The sequence below is a fragment of the Phyllostomus discolor genome, chromosome 9, assembly GCF_004126475.2.
Source record: "Phyllostomus discolor isolate MPI-MPIP mPhyDis1 chromosome 9, mPhyDis1.pri.v3, whole genome shotgun sequence".
Lineage (NCBI taxonomy): Eukaryota > Metazoa > Chordata > Mammalia > Chiroptera > Phyllostomidae > Phyllostomus > Phyllostomus discolor.
Window position 1 is genome coordinate 27,720,829 of NC_040911.2, and position 21,567 is coordinate 27,742,395.

At 36.0% G+C, this 21,567-nt stretch overlaps 1 protein-coding gene across 1 annotated transcript in view; it reads left to right on the top strand.

The window, feature by feature from the left end:
- Nucleotides 1-21,567, top strand: part of RPRD1A (regulation of nuclear pre-mRNA domain containing 1A) — a 60,652-nt gene that overhangs the window by 32,425 nt on the left and 6,660 nt on the right. Inside the window, 2 exon segments of the mRNA XM_028525012.2 lie at nt 2,364-2,490; nt 2,597-2,772. Coding sequence (XP_028380813.1) covers nt 2,364-2,490; nt 2,597-2,772 — 303 coding nt within the window.

Below are 21,567 nucleotides of genomic sequence, written 5' to 3' on the forward strand. Positions count from 1 at the left end.
ATAGCATTCCTTACCCATTAGATGATTCCAGAAAGATGTTTTTAACTTTTAATTGTGTGGGCACTGAGTCTTAAAGCTTCCTCCTCCTATGTTTCAAATATATAGGAGGGGCAGATAAAATTTAAAAGGAGAAAATGAAGACATAGCCATACTCTTAAAACAAGGTAATTATCGTGGTGGGCTAGAATTGTTACAGAAACCTAACTTAGTATATGAGCTAGATAGAGCCTTGTTCCTGTTGAGCTTTGATCTGGAGGCAGACATGGGTTGCCAGAAATTAGTATTCTAGAGGATAACAAGAACTCACAGTGCTCCATGGGAGTTGAAGGACTGGACCTGAACTTACTGCATAAAACCAGAGGCCAAGTGTGAGCTCCTTCCTCCAAGACAGGGGCTTGAAAGAAAGGTACAGTTAATTACTTCCTAGAACTGTGGATTGATGTCAGTGGTAGTACTAGGGAGGCAGAAAGAATTTGACCAAGGTGCTCAACTAGGACCAGAGCCAAGTTACCTGTTGATTCAATGACAGGAATGCTAAAGCCCGTTTGGTCACCATGGATAAGAGCTTGATAGAAAAATAATAAAAACATAACATTTGGAGCCAAATACTAAGGTTTATATTTCTTTCTGTTTGGTAATAAGACAGAATGAATCACTTTGTGTTAAGAGCTTTTTTTCATTATATGAACAGTATGTATGCAAGTTCTAGATAGAGAGTCTGATCTTCTCCTATTCTCCCTGATGAAAGAGTAGCCTCAGTTGTACTTCTTACAAGTATCTTTGAGCAACCATCTGATTCTTTTATTGTAGGATCCAAACTCATTCATTCTCTTCTATTAGAAAGCCCTAGGCTAGTGTTGATTCAGACAACTTTGCTTTCTTCTCTCATCCATGACCCAGCATTGGGAACTGAGGATTAACTCATGTAGGAATGTGAAGATGTGATGGGAATTAGTTGTGGTTAAAACACGCATGCATTGTCAAGACCGTAAAGCCAGGCTTCTTCTTAGAACTCCATAAAATTTTAGAACTTCCGTAGGGGGGAGAAAACTGTACTTGAACAATGATTAAAATAAAAAAAAAAAAAAAAGAACTTCCTAAGGCTGATGGAAAAATTTTACACATGTCAATTGGGGCATGATGAGAAACAAGCTTCCTGGTAATTGTCATTGCTATTAAGCTCTTTTTAATTATAGAGGGAATATATCTTATAATGAAATTATTTTTTTAGCATTGGAACGTGTAACATATAGTAATGCATTAAAAGTACACTTGGGATAGTATGTTTCTTACTGGGTTCCAATCATTCTTGTGATGTTTAATCACTTAGTATTTGCTAGACCCTAGTAATAGCTTTTTTTTTTTTTTTTTTTTTTTGTAAGGGAAAAGCTTGAAGAAAAATCAGTAACTGACTGTCAACATGATCTTAATATATATAAAAAATTGGTAATTTCCTAGATTTTTCTAGTATGTTTATAATGACCTAGTGATCCAGGATTTAGTTTTAGAGATTAAGAAAAAAGGAAAAGAAAGTATGCGAGATAGGATGGAGATAAGTAAAAAGAAAGTCATTTTTCTTTGGAATAAGTTTATAGACATTATGAATTGTGAAATCACTGGCAAAAATTTGCCCTTCTCTCCTAATTATAGCTGGTATGTGAAACATTGCAATTAAAATACTCTGATAAAATAATTTTTATACTGGGTAAGCATTATATATAAATATTAGTCATCAGATGTGGAATTTTGTTATATTTTGATGATCTTACTAACAAACTACAGAATAGTTGAAGGCACCATGTTTAAACATATTCCAAAACTACATTTTTCTTGTGCTTTAATTATATCATTTAGAAATAGAGTGTTGGAGACTCTTCTATGTTGTGATAGAAGATGATTTGTATCCCCCCTCCCAATATTCAATTTCATATTAAAAAATTCTCCTCATGTACAGTGACAATATAATGAATACATTATACATAAAACTTGTGTTCTCCAGGTTTAAGTTACAGCCTGTCTTCCCTTTTACCACTGTGTGTATTTGGCTTATAAACTAGTCACATCAGTTTATTGTCAGATAATTATTTTTACACTGTCTCCACCACTGGAATATGAGTTCCCCGTGGCCAAGGGCCATGTCTCAATTATATGTTTCCAATTTATATATTTCCAGTACCTACCATAGTGTAGCTGCTTGTCCTTAATATATAAAATAAATGGAGTGTCTTCTAAAGGAGTTTATATTTGAAACTTCAAACTAGTAAGTATAGCTCATAAGGATTAAGAAATAGGAAATAAATTTTGTCTTCTCTATTTGTTTAAGCTTCATTTATTTTTGGTTCTAAAGTTGTATAATTTTTTAGACTCTAGATCTCGTTAGAGCATTACAAGATTTAGAAAATGCTGCTTCTGGTGATGCAGCAGTTCATCAGAGGATAGCTTCTCTACCTGTTGAAGTCCAAGAAGTATCCCTGCTAGATAAGATAACAGGTAAGACATTCTAAATGTGATCTGAATTTTGGGGGGAGTTTGGGTGAGAGAACAGTATATAGCATTGTTTTTGTTTTGTGATAATTTTATTGTCTGCTTTTCTTAGATAAAGAATCTGGAGAAAGGCTTTCTAAAATGGTAGAGGATGCTTGTATGTTGCTGGCAGATTACAATGGCAGATTGGCGGCTGAAATAGATGATAGGAAGCAACTCACTCGAATGTTAGCAGATTTTCTTCGTTGTCAAAAGGAAGCCCTTGCAGAGAAAGAGCATAAATTGGAAGTGCGTAACCTTTTCCTTCTTTAGTGTTTATTTAATTTATTTTGGTAGGAATTTTTAAATATCTTGATGTTCCTGCACATTTTGCACTTTTTTGACATAGATCTTTTTTAGACAGTGGCCCAGGTAAGCTACTACTTGCATTAATGGGTTTCTTTCTACTTGAATCAAATCAACCTGCTTAAGTAAACTTAGAGATTTTCATTACAAGAGTTGGTTGCATTTAAAAACTACTCACAAGAGATTCCAGTTATAATAATTTACCTTATGAATTTAAATTCTTATTTGCAAGAATAAAAATAATGGGAAAATAGCAGATGTTATAAATCTGATGTCATGTACAGTGAATTATGGTTGGATGTATTTAACTCCTGTTCTGAATACATGCGGTCTTTTGGGTATACAATTAAGAAGTAAGACTTTGGGTCATAGACTTTGTTGTGGGTATGCTAGTTCTTAGTCTCTCTGTTCTCGAACATCACTTTTGCTCAGGAAGGTCATCTTCAGGTTACTCCTTTGTTCCATCCCTGCTTGACATACTACCATCCCACACACCCCCACCCCAGCCTGTATGCACCCTTAGGTAGAAAGTCATTACTTCTTTACATTGAATGATGATTAATAATATTGATGAGAAGCTTGGAGGTGCAGCATTAAAAAAAAAAGCACTCCCATGTTTCTTCCGAGCAGGGTAGCCATTGTCAGAAATGGATGAGCCAGATCTGGTTTTATAAAGAATTCTTCATCTGACTCGTTCTTGTTTAAATTGTTTACCATCTAGCAATTTCTTATTCTAATATGTAGGAGAATTTCTAATTTGTCTGGTTTCCTTTATTTAGAGCTCATTCTCTGCAAATTTGTAGTTATGATGCTTCCTCTCTTCACTTTTATTTATTAGTGCCCCCCATCTGGGGGTGTCAAGACCATATGTGTAGAATTCCAATATTTCTGTAAGGTTCAGTTCTTGTTTCAGTGTACTGTAACTGCCAAAGATGGTTGCCATTTCTACATGTGAGGGCGTTGTATTTGATGAAGTACTAACAGCAACCCTCTCACCCCACAATTTCTTAGCTTTTGATTTAGCATTACCCCTTTTCAATTTGTCTTTTTCTGTTCACATACACACTCTCAGAACATAGTTGTTGACACCATGAGCTACCTTTAGACATGTTGTCCAGTGCTCCAGAGAAAGGAAAGGGGAATTTTTTTAAACCATACTTTTGATAGTTAACTTACCAGTTTTTGATCCTGTAATGGAACTTCATCCTTAAACATATTGTTACTTGTTTTATTGTAAACAGGATTAAGGGTAAGTCATGTCATACAGTTTTTGTCTTCAGTCTTTCGGCATGGTTTCCTTAACTTCTGTTGAGCTTCTGTTGCAGGTATTGGACATGGCCTGTCTTCTAACGATGTCATCACCATTAGCATATTCTTCCTGCTAAAAATAAATATCAAACTCCAAAGTCTGTATTGTCTCATGTTTTTGGAAATTGAAGAGAAGACTGAAAATTTGTGATTCTGCTTTATACTGCTTTCTCACTTACGTTGGTTATTTATTACTGGTTACAAAATAGAATTTATGTTTGTTTCAAATGTAAATGTAGAAAATAGAACAGATACTGCTCCCTACCCTCTTTCTCCAGTGTGTGATGAAGCTGATGATAATAACAACAGTAACATTTACCATATATATCAGATACTATTCTAAGCACTTCACATATATCAATTCATTTAATCCTATGTGGCAGGAATTACTACTATCCCCATTTTACAGGTAAGGAAACTGAGGCATAGGGATAGTAAATAACTTCCCCAAGGTCACAAATAGGTAATGAATTGTTTAGAGCTCAGGGAATCAGCCAACAAAAAGATATATTTACTTTTAATTTTTACTTAAATGCAAAATTACAGCAAAACAAAATCTCATCTCTGCAACTGTTTCTGCTTCCTTGAACTTCCTCAGAGGTAATAACTGTCTCGAAATAAAGTCTTCCAGGAGCTTTTTTGTTTTGCTTTGTTTTTCAGTGTGAAATTTTATATTCGGAAGAAACCACAGGGTGTCCAACCTGTGGCCCACAGGCCACATGCAGCCCAGGATGGCTATGAATGTGGCCTAACACAAAATCATAAATTTACTTAGAACATTATGAGATTTTTTTGTGATTATGTGTTGTAGTGTATTTAATGTGTGGCCCAAGACAGTCTTCTTTTCATGTGACCCAGAGACACCAAAAGGTTGGACATCCTTGAATGATGTTACACATTTTTTTTACAAGTGAAGAAATATTTAGGTTTCTAATAAACTAGAAAGTTATTCCACAGAACTCTTTGTAAATTATCACTTATAATTGATTCCTTTGTCATAAGATAGGAAAATGATTTGAGATAGTTAGACCTCTTTTGTACTAAGAAGGTGGTATCACTTTAAAGTTGAGACCAAGAGGTCAAGATTTATACTTACAAATCAGCTGTGACATCATCAGTTTTAAGTTACCTGTTTTTGAACAACAGCTGTGATTCACCAGATAGTGATGTGTCATTAGCTGTTCTTTGTTTTCTTTTTTTTTTTCTTTTTTTTATGGACGTCTAAAGTGAAACTTCAGGAATTGGCTTTATCATATTCTTAAGGAGGCCATTATTAAAGCATTTGTTAAGAATGAAAACAAGTGTTTTTTTCTATAAATTATGAATTATTATTTTTGAAACTTATGGCTAATTTTAGCTGATTATTAAGTAGCAAAACAGACTATTGATTAATTCATAGATTGCTATGGGAATCATTTCACCTTTCAGAAGTTGCAATTATTGCATAAATTTTTCACTAAGTTTATTTTGAAGGCATTCATGGATTAGGGGACTTATAATGACATTTTGATTTTTGTGTTTTTGGAGAGGAGGCAATATAGAGATCAGAAATTCTTTCATACTTAATAAAATAATGTTTTTACTCAATTTTGAATACTTTTTTTCATAGTGTAGTTGGTATAGGAAGCATGCTTTTAGAAAATTCCTATGTATCTCATAGTACATTGATCTAGTTTAAATTGCTAGACTTCCATATAAAATTGGAAATCACCATTTGATGGTTCTTAAAAGGAAAAATCGCTCCGTTCCAAGAGGACAGTGTTCATGTTTTGCAGTTTTACATCAGTATATTCAGATTTAACTCATTAAAATGAGGGGATAGTATTTATTGTATGCATGTTGTTTGCTCAGTTTCTGTCCCCAGTGGTGTCAGATTGTATCCACTGGGTTCCATGTTTTAGTTTGTGTATTGTATGTCGTACTGTAGAGAAGAACATCCTGGTGATGAGAGGTTTGTATAGTTGTGCAAGAATATCTGCGGGATTCATTCTCAGAAGTAGACTAGAATAGCTAGGTCAAAGGGAATGTGTATTTTCAGTGTTGATAGTGTACTCAAGCCTTCCAAACCTATGCCTTTTTAAATTCCTTGAAGTATGAGTGCATCTTTTCTTTCACCACCTTGTCCACTCTGTCAGTGATCTTTTAAATTTTTCTATTTTGATAGGTCTAATTTTTTTGTGTTCATTCATTTTGATCATCTTTTATTTTTTTCTCCTTTTTATTGTTGACACTAATACAGATGTCCCCATGTCCACCCCTTTTTTTATCCATTCCCCCCCATCTGCCTGGCCATCACCACACTGTTGTCTGTCTGAGCTATGGGTAGATGTTCTTTGGCAAATCCCTTCACCCTCTTTTATCCAGTCCCATTTTGACCATCTTTTTAAAATATTTATTAGCCATTTTATTTCTTCTTTAAATTTCCTATATTCTTTGATTACTTTTCTGTTTGGTTCTCAGTTTTTGTATTAATTATTTGCTTTTATAGATTCTGGGCTTTCTGTATATAATTAAAATGCCTTTCTCAATTCATAACTATAAAAATACTATGCTAGTTTTTGTAGTTTTTTTTTTTTTTAATCTACTTCTTAGGTTTTTTTCTTCCTGGTATATATAATGTCGGGAATATAACTAATAATTTAAAAGTGATAGTAAATGGCTCCTTGTCAGTTAATGATTAATGATTAAATTAATGGCCCAGTTTGTCTTTTACTATGTTGTGAAGTGCCATTTATGTTATACTTAATTCCGATATATATACGTGGGAATGTAGTCCCTCTTCTGTTCTACTGGCCCGTTTCCTCAGCCATCTTTAAATTATACATACTTTTGTTTGTGTTACTTTTTGGTATTGTTTGCATTATAATTTTACTTAGTCATGATTGTATATATGATTTTTCTCATTTATTTTATACATATTTGCCTATATAATACTTTAAATGATATTTGCTAAGTAGACATTTTTTATTAAGTTATTTTTCAATTACGGTTTAGAGTTAAGAGGACTTAGTTTACTTGGCCATTTTGCTGTTTTTGGACATACTGCTTACTTTTGTTTGTCCCTCTATCTGCTAGGCAGTATATTCCAGGTTTTCGAAGAGTGCTTGCTTTCATAAAGCTTTGCTTTTCAAAACGTTCAATTTCCATTTTTTTAAATGCTTAAGATAAATTTTGTTTTGCCCAAGATATTTAATGATTAGAAATTTCTGTTGTGATACTCTTTTAATGTAGGAAATAAGATGTCTTAGTATATATAGTACTGAAAATGCATATTTAAAAATTTATTGCACCCTAGCTGTGTGGCTCACTTGGTTGGAGCATAGTCCTGTACACCAAAAAGTTTGCAGGTTCCATTCCTGATCAGGGCACATAACCTAGATTGTGGGTTTGATCCCTGGTGCCTATGGAAGGCAACTGGCTGATGTCCTTTCTTACCACTGTCTCTCCCTTTTGCTCTCTCTCATCTCATCCTCATCTCTTAACTCTCTTCCTCCGTCTCACTCTCCACTGTCCTCTCCTTTCCCCCTTCCTCACTCTAAAATCAATAAACGCCCTGGCTGGTATATAGCTCAGTGGATTGAGCACAGGCCTGTGAACTAAAAAGTTGCTGGTTCAATTCCCAGTCAGGGCACATGCCTGGGTTGTGGGCCAGATCCAAAGTAGGGGATGTGTGAGACACAGCCACACATTGATGTTTCTCTCCCTCTCTCCAAACCTTCCCCCTCTCTATAAAACTAAAAATAAATAAAATTTTAAAAAATAAAAATAATAAAATCAATAAATATATCCTTGAGTAAGGATTTATTAAAAAATCTATTTCATGCAGCTTTTTGATGGTTATTGGTTTATCACTTTACCAATATTATTCAAGGGCATAGTAATAAGATGGGGAATTGATTATGGAATCTTTGACCTGTGATTCAGTCACTTTTATCTTACTGTTTTTCTATCAAAATCACTGACTAAATTCAGAAATAATTTAATAAGATGAAACTTTATGAATTTTTCAAAGAAACAAACTTAATGGCTCCTTATATTTTTTGACATCTAAATATCATTACATGTAAATTTTTTAGTGGTTGATTTATTGGTTTTCAAAGAATTATGTAATCAATTATTTTTATTGATTATTTATATCATAGGAAGAAAGCTACATAAGAAAAAGACTTAGTACTGTGTACTAGCTCTATGTGTTATTTTATATACTGTCCTTTTCATGTAATTTACTATATGCATCCTATATCATCACTGTTTTCCTTTTTAATGTATGGCCATATTATAATTTGGTGTATGTTCTTTATGATCAAGTGTTTCCATTGCTCTGATAATATAAACAGTATTGTAGTGAATAACTCTTCATTTAATTCCTTGCCCATACACGAGTATATCTCCTGTGGGAAGTTGCTGATTCACATTAAAGACTCAAGACATGTTACCAATGTGACTTTCAGTAAGATGGTACCAGATCATTCTTTGATGATTCCCAAATATCATCATCTATAGGTTTTCTCTCTTCTGTGCCATTTATTTTCTCCAGAGAAAATATTTCAGGTTTGCCAGGTAGGTGACATAAGGCATCTGTTTTCAGAGTAGTACCTTAGCTTTCATTTCTGTGTTTAAATTTCCAAGTACAGATCTCTGGCTTGGTTTCTTAACCTACATCTTTTGGATCTGCGGGATAATGGTTTTAATAGACTGATACAAAGATTTCTCAATTGACCCTTATTGTCAACCTTAAGACTCACCATTACATTTCATGGAGCTTTGGTACCTCAAAGTCATAAGCCTATCCACCTATACAAAGTTTCTCAGGATGAATTATATTACTTTTGGTCATTATACCTTCTTTCAGTTTTTTCCATCTTCACTTTCAAGTTTCTTGACATCTTTGTTACCATGGTTCCCTCTTCATTCTTGCAGGTTTCTGTTTTATAAATTGATTTATTAAATTAGTGGCATTTTTGGAGGGAGTTAAGCAAAGGTTCAGTTTGTCATATAAATGGAAGCCCTTCTGTGTTTTATTAAATGTAACTACAGTTGACTCAACACAGATTTGAATCATGTGAGCGTTCTTACAGGACTTGGTGGGGGTCAGAAGTTATATGCAGATTTTTGACTTCAGGAGTTGTTGGCGCCATTAATGCCCGTGTTGAAGTGTCAGCTGTATAATGTGTCTTTCATAAGTCTGCCAAACCACCCTAAGTGGTGGTTGTACACTGCCTGGATATTAACAACTGATCTTCCTGTTCCCTCTCTTAACTTTCTGCATCACTGCAGCCAGACTGATCTTTTAAGAAGAAACCAGGTCTCATCTTATCCCTGTTCAGAACCCTTGAGTGTTTCCCATTACACATTTGGATCTTCCTTTAAACTCAGTACCCATGTATGGTCTACGGGATTACAGGTCACGATTCTTCATTGAACCTCATCTTGTGCAATCTCCCAGGTGTCCATTTTGCTCTTCACACAGATGAAGCATGTTCGCACATCAGGGTTTTTCTTTGCAGATGGCTGACAGGCTGACTGGAATGCTTTCTACTGATCTTCACTGGCTCCTTTTTCATTCAGTTTTATGTTCTCTTTTCACCTCTGCATAGTCCTTTTTTACCCGTTCATTTGGTCAGCATAGCCTTTCTCCTGCCCCCCTTTTCCTTCCACTGTATTACATTGTCATTTTGTTTTTTATTTTTCTTCATGGTACTTACACTATTTAAAAATGTTAACATTTATATTCTTAGCATCTGTGCCTGACACTAGAATATGAAAGGAAGAACTTTGTTTTTCACATGCTGGGTCATATGGTAATTCTATTTCCAGTTTTAAAGAAGCTGCCACATTGTGTGCCATACCATCCACAGCGGCCGCACCATTTTACATTCCCAACAATGCACAGGGTTTCAGTTTCTCCGCAGCCTTGCCAAAACTTTTCTACTTATATATATTCATATGTGTGCACATATACACATTCATACACTGGGGGAAATGTGGAAAATACCAAGTCCAGAATAGACTAGAACCCCACAACCTACTATTAATATTGAAAATACATAATTTGAAGTAATAGTGTCTTTGAGTTCCTTTCTTCCGTTCCTCCTTACAAGGTTTCTCTATAGAATGTTAAATCATTTTTCTAATTGTTTGATTGCCATTATTCATGTATCACTTACTAAGAAATTTACATGAAAAGTTATTCTAGTCAACTATATCAAAAGGACAGATGTACAGGTTGTAAAATGTAAGAAAAGTAGTGCAAGTCTTTGCATGTCTGATAATGCTTTCATTTCTGCTCACCCATGAACAATTTTTTTTTTTGCATATCTACAGTACTTTTTTTCTCTTGTATACTTAATAAAACTTTAGCATATATCTAGGATATTGATCTGTCATTAAGTTTGCCTGATATTTGTTGTACCCTTCTTTGGGAAGACCTAAGTTTCTTTTTATTTTTGTTTCTTGGGGTTTTTTAATAGTGTCTGCCTACATTTTATTACATATATATTGACTTTTCTGCATCTACTCCATGTTACTCATCTTTTCTCATCATTTTGTTCTCATTTCTATTATTTTCCTGTAATATTTTCTATGGATTTTTGTTGTTGATGTTGCACTTTTTTTTTTTAATAGCATGCTTGCCTAACATTGGGAGCAGGGATTGTTTTGTCAGATTTTTATGGGTCTTGTTGAAAGAAAAGGACTTACTGCAGATTTTATACTAGGCTAGTTCACAGATCTACAATTCCAGGGCCAGTTGAGAGGGAATCGGAGTGAGAAGATGTTAGTGCTAGAGTTTTGTGAGTTTGCAGAGTCAGGTCAGACCTGATTGGAACCTCGCCTCTAGTTTGCCCCCACAACAGCCACACCACTCAGTACCCCTGTTGTTATTGTGGTTCATGGACCTTCCCCATGCTGCTGGGGGTCTTGCAGGCACAGGTGGCCTTATTACAGTGGCTTATGGGAGAATTGGCAAGATAAATGTCCATAATGACTATAAGATAGTCATGCCTCCAAAGCTTGGTGAAGTGCACAGGAGTGCTTAAGCCTATTTAATGTTTAATTAGCTACTCTCTACTTTTTATAAACCTTAATATGGGTTTATTTGTTGCTTAGCTGCTTATGTTTTATATTGCTGGCAATGAGTGTTCAAAGCATTTTCAGTTCCAACTTTCATTTTTTCTAATCAATGAGCTTAGGAATTATACAAGTGAATGTTTGAAAGTATATGTTTGATGAAAGTGTGGGCTCTTAGGAAGGATGTAAGGATTCTTTCAGTAAGAAAAGTATAAGTAAAATACGAGTCTTTGTATTTTTTATTGTTTAATACATACCACAGAGAACATCTTTTTGACAGTGTAGCATTGGCTTTTTTTTTTTTTTTTTTTTTTGCTTATGTTAATGTTGGGAGTACTTTGACCCTGTTTTTTCCCTAAACTCTGGTCATTCTTGGATTTGTTCATCAAATTCTTAACATAATTAATTTTTAAATATTTATTTTTGTTATCTTAATTGAGTTTTATTATCTTACTTCCACCGGTAGGGTTTTCTAAAGAGTTGTCATTTCTTAGTGCAGTCTCCCTCTCAGGAGCACACCATGACCTTTATTCCTTCTCAAGTGTGCTCTCCTAAAGGGTCCCCACAAGACCTGCAACCAGGGGAGCAATGGATAGCAACAGCTCTTCCTGGGCTAACCCCCTGAACCTGTCTCCAGAGCCCCCTTTTCTCTGACATCTCAGTGGCCAAAACAGCCCTGCCTAGGCTCTTGTTGCATCTTGTATCCTAAGCCCTTCCTTTTTTCACTGTCCCCAGCTTTAATAAACGTACTGTCAAAAATAAAAAGACTTGTTTTCTTGTTTTGACTCTCTTGGCTTTGTGTCTTCTTCAAATTTCTTAAGGATATATTCTTAGTTATAGATAAAAATATGTTTTATGTGTTGAAGAGATAAGGCCAGAAACAGACCTGTGGTTAGAAAATTTTGCTGGTTGACTTTGGTCTTAGATCAGTAAACACTTGAGGAACAGTTGGGCTTTGTAGTGAGGAGCCAGGGGTTCTGCAGCTGAATTGCCTGAGTGGAAGTTCTGGCTTCACCACTTCTTCCTTAGTGACATTAGGCAAAAGTAGGCAAAAGTAAGTACTTCTGAAGTCCCAGCCCAAAAAAAGACTTGAAGGGTTTCTAGCTAGCACCATTTAACCAGTGAATTTTGTGTTTTATTTATAGGAACACTCCAAAAAGAGTGTAACGTGCCTGCAATATTTTAATATCTATAGTTCCCTCACAAAGAACATGTTTATATTCTTAGCATCTCCATGATTGCACCTGGATCCCTAAGTTCTGTAAAGAGTATGTTAATCCTTTTTTGATATTCTGACTTCTCTGCATCAGGCCCATTTGTCTGTTATTTGTGGAATCTGCCTCTTCAAGATTAGATACAGTATTTGTTGGTGTTCACCTTTTCCAAAGTTCTTCACGATTTCTTGGAAGTAATTGTCTCAGGGATCAAGTTAGTCTAGAGTGTTTCCTACCTTTCACCCCAGGGTCTTGGAATGTAATGGATTATGTTAAGAGACTTGGATTTCATTAAAGTGTGGTCACATTATTCCTGGCCTGATTTAGACTTTTCACTCTATTCTGTAGAGAAAACAAAAGCAGAATAGATTCTGACCTTAGATGCTTTCTCAGTCTTACACACTCTTCCCTTGACTTCCATTTTAAGATGTTAGACTAAGTGGCTGTTTTTCCCTCCTCTTAGAACTTACAGAAAATATAATGTATACTAAAATATAATAAAACCTAGAATCTGTATCATCTATGTAATAAGGATGTGTATATTACGTTACATATTTGTTGTGTCAATATATAAAGACATATAACGCTTAGGATAAAAAGGAGATGACATGGGGAGAGATGAGATGAAGAGACATGAGGGGTTGAGGGGAACTGTGGAGATACAGAGCTGCGCTGTTCAGTAGGCAGCCACTGGCCATATGTATTATTTAAGTTAATTAAAATTGAATAAAATTTAAATTCTCAGCTGTATTTCAAATGTTCAGTAGTCATGTGGCGCTTGGCTACTGTGTTGAGTAGTACAGATATAGGACATAACCATTGTCACAGTAAGTTCTATTCATGATTGATAAAAACTGCTTAAAAGATAGATATAAATACGGTAGGTATATAGGAAGTGAAATATTTACGATATGAAATGTATGTAACTGTTCTAAGAAGAAAGAGTGCTGTGGGTTCCCCCCAGATAGCTGTATTCTTAGACAATGGATTACTGACAAATGAATGGAAAGGAATCCCATCCTGGTACGTACCTTCCGAAAGATGGGGGCACTTACTCAAATGCTCAATGCCCAGAAGTGGAACACCTTGAAGCAGGAGGCTGTAACAACACAGTGACTAAGGGTGCAGCACTGGAAACAGGGTCAACCCCTGTGCATTCCTCCCTCACGGGCCAGGTAGCAGTGAGGGGAAGTCTGTCTGTGTGTGGCTGGGAGCAGAGGAAACATGCAGTGTGCCCTCCAGGCCAGTGAGGCCCAGCAGTGATGACGATCATCTGTATCTGGAAACCAGTTGCTCGTCTGACCTGTGTTGGATCCTGTCCACACAAGGTAGTACATACAGTCAGCCACTAGTGACATGAAGTTAACATCACTGGGACCACCATGCATTTTCAGAAAGTTAATACATAAGCACACTCAGAGGGAGGAACTTTTACCTTAGGAAATATTTCATAGAAGGAAACAGCAAAGTAATGTAAACTATTGAAAAAATGCCTAAATACCTGCAGATCTCACCCCTAATTAGCATTCATGAGAAACCACGATGTCCTCAGTACCACATTATGGAAAGCTTTGTACTTTTATTCGTTTCAATAACAGTTTATGTTCAATTATTACTTTGTATTAGTTTCTGTTGTATAGCCCTATACTTAAAAAAAAGTTTTTAATCTTCACGTGAGGACATGCTTACTGATTTTAGAGAGAGGGAAAGGGAGGGAGAAAAACATCTATTGGTTGCCTCTCATACGTGCCGTGGATGGGGGCGGTACCTGCAAGCTAGGCATGTGTCCTGACTGCAATAGAACTGGTGACCTTTTGGTTTACAGGAGGGTTCTCCAGCTGAATGAGTCACATAGGTGAGGGCTGTACTTCTCTGATGAACAAAGGAATGTCTGGAGTTCTAGGCTATAACCGAGGAAGCAATGTAAGCGATGGCATCAAAGCTATAATGGCTATAAAAAGAGAGCAAATGAGGTACATTTGAGATTTTGGAAAACAGTGTGCTGACAAAGGCCAAACAATATAGTAAGTCAGTGTTCCATCTTTGCACATGATGCATTTCTAAAACAATGAAAAGAAATTATACTAAATTTTAGCAACAAAATCTCATATGGAACAACTTTTCCCCAGAGAGGTTTTATTTACAAAATTCCTTACTATAGTTATTGATGATTTTTAAGCTCTTCTGTGTTATTTGAGATGTAAAATTAGGACATAATTATTTTTTTATAAATTTTATTTTCAGATGGGAAGGGGGGAGAAAGAGGGAGAGAAACATCAATGTGTGGTTGCCTTGCGCATCCCCCACTGGGGACCTGGCTTGCAGCCCAGGCATGTTCCCTGACTAGGAATCGAACTGTCAATCCCTCGGTTCATAGGCCAGCACTCAGTCCGCTGAGCCACACCAGCCAGGGTGACATAATTATTAACTATAACCAATGTAATTTTAAAATAACACCCTTCTCTTGGATAAATAGGAATAATGTTTAGTAGGAGGTACTGATCTTCACAATGAGAATGGAGTTTTTAGTGAATTGAACTGGAGGTTGAAATGCTAATTTTGGTAGCAGCCCTGTTAACCCAATCTGTCAAGCAAAAGATCTGTAACAAAATCGTGTGTGTGTGTGTGTGTGTGTGTGTGTGTGTGTGTTTTCTTTCATGAAATGAACAGAAACAATACCCTTGTGTTTGGATTGCTGAAAAATTTTTTGCATTTGGAATACTGGAGTTTTTTTTATGCTGAATCCCATCCAGTTTAGAGTTATAGCCACAGTCTGTTTTCATTTTTCTTTGGTAGGGAACATACAGTCTACCACTTGACGTCTAGGGAGTATTTGAACCTAAACATTTGCCACTCTTAACATGTCTGATTTCTGTCCTTACTTACCACAGATAACAGCACAAACTGCTGTACAAAACTGAAATGCTTGCTGTAGCATCATCACGGGGTATCTTTGACCTGTTTGCTAACTAGTATGTGACAGCCTGAATTTGGTGTCAAAAAAAAAAAGCTGTTTCTGATTATCTGTAGATAGTGTAATATACATAGTGTATATTAGGTACATTGGTATACAATGTATATACATTTCACACAAGACGAACTTTGTGTGGTATTTGGAGATATCCTGTAGATAATGCAGAACTGAAAATTTCACAGTACAGTTGTAAATGAGAATGTTACGAGTTTCCTTTGAACACAGGACAGGATGTAACCAAGGGGACAAAAAGTAAAGCAGGGGAAATGGACAGAAGGGAAACTGGGAAAAGGAAAGAAGAATAGCTCTCTCCATGCCTGACCAAATTTACTGTTGTGTCCCCAACCAGCAGCTGGCACTACCATATTTTTTGGACTATAAGATGCAACCCCTCCCCCAATTTGGGAGGAATAATGGTGGTTGATGCTGCTGTCGAGTTCTGTTTACATTTATGTTGGTGAAATATTATGTTATTTATGTTATTAAATATATTACCACATTTTTTGCTTCACATTTTGTTTTCCTATTTTCCTCTAAAACCTAGGTGTGTCTTATGGTCCGAAAAATATGGTAGGTATGTCAGATGACTTCTTTTTCTCAACAACCTATCTACCTAGACCTGTCTTGAGAATTTATCCTCAGGGAGGAACAGAGTATCTGGATTCCTAGTCCTAGTAAGTTGTCTTGAATTCTAGGGTGTCAGCTTGGGCTCTCCTACCAGATTTTATTCTATAGCAATCCCATTTTATTGCCTCTTTCTGACTCATCATTGAGTTCCATACCCCTTACTTGAGCTTGTGTTGTGAAAGTGAAAAAACAAAACAAGAAAACTGTTCATCAAGAAACTGCTTTTCGAACCTCTAGTAGCTTCTTAGTTTCTAGATTCTCAGAATTCTTCAGTCTCTTGGATAAAATCTCCCAATACTACATACAGGAAATATTTCCATACATTATATGGATGATAAATTACCACTGTCATTACACCTATTCTGAAACCTGGCTATTGCACTTAAACTTCATATGAGAGAATTTAAAATTTATATCATAAAGTACTAACTAGTACTTAGTGTTTACTCTGCCACGGTAGCGCTCTAAGGACAAAATTTTATTTGCCACTCTGTGAGGTGGATACAATCTTTTATGAATGAGGCATGGAAATATTAATAGATTGAAAGGAAATTTGAAAAAAATTAAAATCACTTAGCTCCCTGATAACATTTTGATGTATTTCCTTCAGTCTTTAAACAAGAAGTTATGCATTAACATTTTGAATAGTTATTACAAGTGTTTAAAAACTGTTACAGCCATACCAGATGTACAGATCCAGATCCTACCTGGATGTCTATCTTGGCTAGTGTGTGAGTGTGGAACATGGATTGGAATAATGAACTGGGAATTAGGTTCTAGAACTTACTGTGTGAACTTGAAGAAATTGTGTAGAACCAGGCCCATTTTTTCATCTTCCAAATGTAGGTATTAAACCAAATTTATATCTGTATAAGCTCTAAAATTAACTTTTTCCCTATTCTAGTTGGGAAAAACTGATCACTTCTAAGTACTTTAGTTAAATTCAGCTTATAAAAGCAATATGCAGAGTTTAAAATTTTCCTTGCCTTTCCCTCCCAAACTCTACGTACATAAAAACAATGCATGTTTATAATGGGTAACTGAAAAAGCAAAACAAAAGACCACTCACAAGTTTGCATTAATCATTTTGTTCCACTCTGTTTTGTTTTATATAGTTCTATACTTTCAATTTTTATAATTTTAAAAAACATTCTTTAACATTGTAGCTAGCCAGTATTCATTGTGTCTTTTGTTTCCTTCATTTACTTACTGGACCTATTGAAGGAAGTAAGTAAATGTGACAAATTAGTGGAGGATGTTTACTGTCAAGAATATTGGACATTATTTAATAAAGGCTCTTATGCTTCCAGTCCAGTTCCCTCAGGATGACATTTTAATTTATTGGAGGGGAGAATATTATTGGTAACAACACCATGTAATTGATTTATCTGCTCATCACTTTTGAAGTAAGATTTGTGTCAGAGCTACAAATTGTCTTTTTATATCTACACACACCAGGTTTGTTCAAGGAAAATGTGAACCTATTATGTAGTTAAACCAATCAAAATTTTAAGGAGAGCTTTATGTCATCTGTCAGACTTAACTTCCTAAAGCAAGTGTTCTTTGTAAAGCATTTCTCAGATCTGGTTTTGTTTGAACGAGGTTATGGAGAAAGTCACTGCTTCAAAGCAAAGCCTGTTTTATTTTAGGGATCTTTGTACGAACCAGTCATCTTATGCCAATATAAAGTAAATTGGGCGTTTTTTAGTATTAATGAACTTGATACAATTTAAAAGAGATAATTTGACAATAATACAATAAAATGAGCAAATACTAAGTAGGGAACTTCAGTAAAGGTGATAAATTTTGATAAATTACTAGATGCTAGACACACACTACAACAATATGTTTTATATTCTAATTCCTAATGAGATTTTAGTTACCTTTTGACTTGGGAATATGTATAGCTAAATGTTTGATTTTAAAATGTGTATGTGTGTTCATGAAGCATCAGAAAGATTATTGAATATGAGAAGACCATGGGCATTTTTTTTGTTTGTTTTATTTCTTTTTAGAGGAAGGGAGGAAGAAGGAGAGAAACGTCAACGTGTGGCTGCCTCTCCTGCACCCCCTTCTGGGGACCTGGCCTGCACCCCAGGCAGGTGTTCTGACTGGGGATCAAACCAGCGACTTTGGTTCGCAGGCTGGGGCTCAAGCCACTGAACCATGCCAGTCAGAGTGACCATGGGCACTCTTAACCTTTGAGTTGCAACAGCTTTAAGGAACACACAATGCACATGTTTGCTTACGACTTCAGTTGAACTAGGACTGCCTGATACCATGGCTCACAGATTGACCTATTGGTTCGTAACTAGTGTAAATAGAATTGGATCAGTGTTGTCTTCTTTCTTTGCTTAAAAACTTCCCACTGTCAGTTACTACATTTAGATTCACCTAACTGCATCAGTGTGGTCAGGACTCACTTGGCATCACTTCCTGTGAGAAAGCATTGGTCATTTAGCTATTAGCATGGTGACATAGCTGCTATAAATATTGTTAAGCTATCCTAGGTGTTCATTGAATGCTGGTTAAACCACAGCTGAATTTCCGTATTCAACTCTGAATTCCACATTAGTAAAAGGAATCAACTTAACCACAGTGTATCCAGAAGCAAGGACCAGGACGGCAAAAGGAGTAGAAACAATGTCTTGAAGAACAGTTAAAGGAAATGGGGATGTTAGAGATCAGACTTGGGGATAGTCATGAGTTACATGCTCTCTTCAGATTCTTTGAAAGCTATCAGAAGTGGAGGTTGGGTTACATAAGGGCAGAAGGAACAGTGGATGTATTACATGTGACAAGACTTCTGCCAGTTAGAACTGCGTAATGTGAAAGGACTATTTAAGAAGGTAATGAGTTTCAGCCTCTTGACATCTATATCTACAACAAAGCTTAAACACAGCCCAACTCCTCACAGATTAACCTCACAGGACCTATTTACCTTGGCTCCTATTACCTGACAGTCCTTTTCAGCTTTTGAGAAAATTACAGTGCATACTGAAAAGCAAGAAACAGTCTGCAGATATTTTTATGTGAAAAAGACTCATGTGACACAAAGTTTGGAATTATCAGACCAGAATCTAAAATAACTGATGAGTATGTTAACTCTAATGTAAAAGTAGAAACCATGCAAAACCAGACAATCAAATGCTAAAAATTAAAAAAACAACAAATGAAGAGTACCTTTGATGGTCACCTTAATAGATTGGACACTGCTGAGGAAAATCTCAGTGAGCTTGATGATAGGTCAGTGGAAACTTCCCAAACTGAAATGCAAAAAAGAACAACAACAACAAAAAACCAACTCTAGAGCATTGGAGAAATGTGGGACAATTTGGAAAGGTGTAGCACACAGGTACTTGGAATACCAGGAGAACAATGAAACAAGAAATATTTGAAATAACAATGGCCAAGCATTTCCAAAATTAATGACAATATCAAATCACCAATTGAGAAACTCAGAACAAACACTAGGCAGGATGCCAAAACATCTTCAGTCTACTCTTAAGGCATATTCAAAATGTGGAAAACCAAAAACATCTTACCTATAGGATAAAAATTACAGTGGACTTACCAGCAGGACCATGTGAGCAAGAATAATAGTAGGGCGAGAAGTGTTGAAGGAAAACCACCAACCTAGAATTGTACAACATGTCCAGTCATGCCCAAGTGAAGAATAAAATACTGAGTTGGCTATTGTTGGAGGTAGTTGAGAAGAGGTTCAAGGACAGGAATATAAGGACTAATGTTTGCCTAACTATTCCCTACATAAACTATTAGCTCTTGGAGATGGTGGTGTGTATTTCATTGATTTTTAAGGAATGTTGCAACCTAGATTCCACTCTTGCAGCTTCCCTTTAGATATAAGCACATTGAGGATTGGAGCAGGGGTGTAGCAAAGAAACTTATTTTTGCCCCCAAACAGCCAAGAACCTCTGATTTATGGCCTGTGGATTGTGTTTCATTGGCCACCCAATTTGGGAAACACCAGCCTAGCTGACCTTTATGAGCCTGAGACCATGTGATTCTTTAGTAACTGGACAATGTATGCTAAAGGAGTGAGGGTTAAAGGCCACACAAAAAATGAAAGCAATTTAAAGACTGCACCATAAAAGTGGAAATGCGAATTTTGATTGTTCCAGGATTCCATGTAGAATGTCACATTACATTTATTTGTCGTGCCACCTCAGACTCTTCTTGGCTGTGGCACTTCATATTTTCCATGTGTTTTATGATCTTGATAATTATGGGAATATGTCTCAGGGATTTTGTAGCATGTCCTGCAATTAAGATTTGTCTGACATTTTTCTCACTGACCGGAGTTAAGTGTTTTGGGAAGGAATCCCAGAGGGAAAGTGCCATTTTCATCACATTTTGTTAAGGGTACATTCTATCAGCATGACTTACCAGTGTTGATGTGCCCTTGATCGGCTGGCTGGGGTAGTGTTTATCAGCTTCTCTATTATACAGTTTGTCTTTTGTCTCCTTTTCATACTCTGGAAATAAGTTGCCATGTGCAGTTCACATGTAAGGCATGGAAATCCATGAAATTTTCAAATATGAAATGCTTTAAGTGAAATTTCTAAATATCAAATTATAATCAGTCTTTAATTCTCTTACAAGTATTTGAGGATAACAACTGAGTTATTCAGGTAATGGATGTAAACAGTATTGTTCTCAACTGATTGGATTATAGTCACAGCACCCAAAGTATCTGTTGAGAAAGCTAGTATTTTCCAAAGGAAAAAATGTTCAAATATTCCAAATATATACTCACTATTTTTTCCTACTTTTTTTCAGTGTTTCTTAACACTGGGAACATTTCTGCATTCTGCCCTTAGCCTACTTGTCTTCCTTCCTGTGTGATTCCCATCTGGGAGGGAGGGAGGGGACTCACCATCCTCTTGTGCACATTGGAGTCAAGGATGTGGTGTGCTATCGTTGGTAACAGAAAATCACGTTTGATGCAAATGAATTTTTTAAAAATACATTTCACTTTTATTTACAAGTTAATTTAAAAAACCAACTGTAATAAACATGATCAAACAACCAAATATATTTCTTCTGAAACTACAGAAAACAAGGTTTGACAAAATCGTGGCTGATGGGGGATGTACAGAAAAGTGGGGTAAGGAGAAGGCAAGATGGTTGAAAATGAAGGAGAAACACTGCCATATATGCACTCATAAACCTAGTTGGCTCATACACATATCAGGGTTTTAGATAGTCTGCTCGTGATAAATCCCATGCTTTTATTTCCACCCCAGAATGCTGGAACCACATTTCCAAGTGCCTGAAAGTCCCAGGGATAACTCAGTTTCCATGCTGGAAGCCACTGTTCCCAAAGGAGTTCCTCCCATCTTTGCTATCCCAGTTAATAGCACCTCCATTCAGTCATCCATTGAGCCTGAACCTTCTTCACATAACCACAACCAAATCCTACTGATTTTTCTTGCTATACATTTTCTGTCTTTTGAATGAAGGTATTAGTGTATACAGTATAGTTTATGAAGTGCTCTATTACTCCTCTCTCACTTTGGGCTGTAC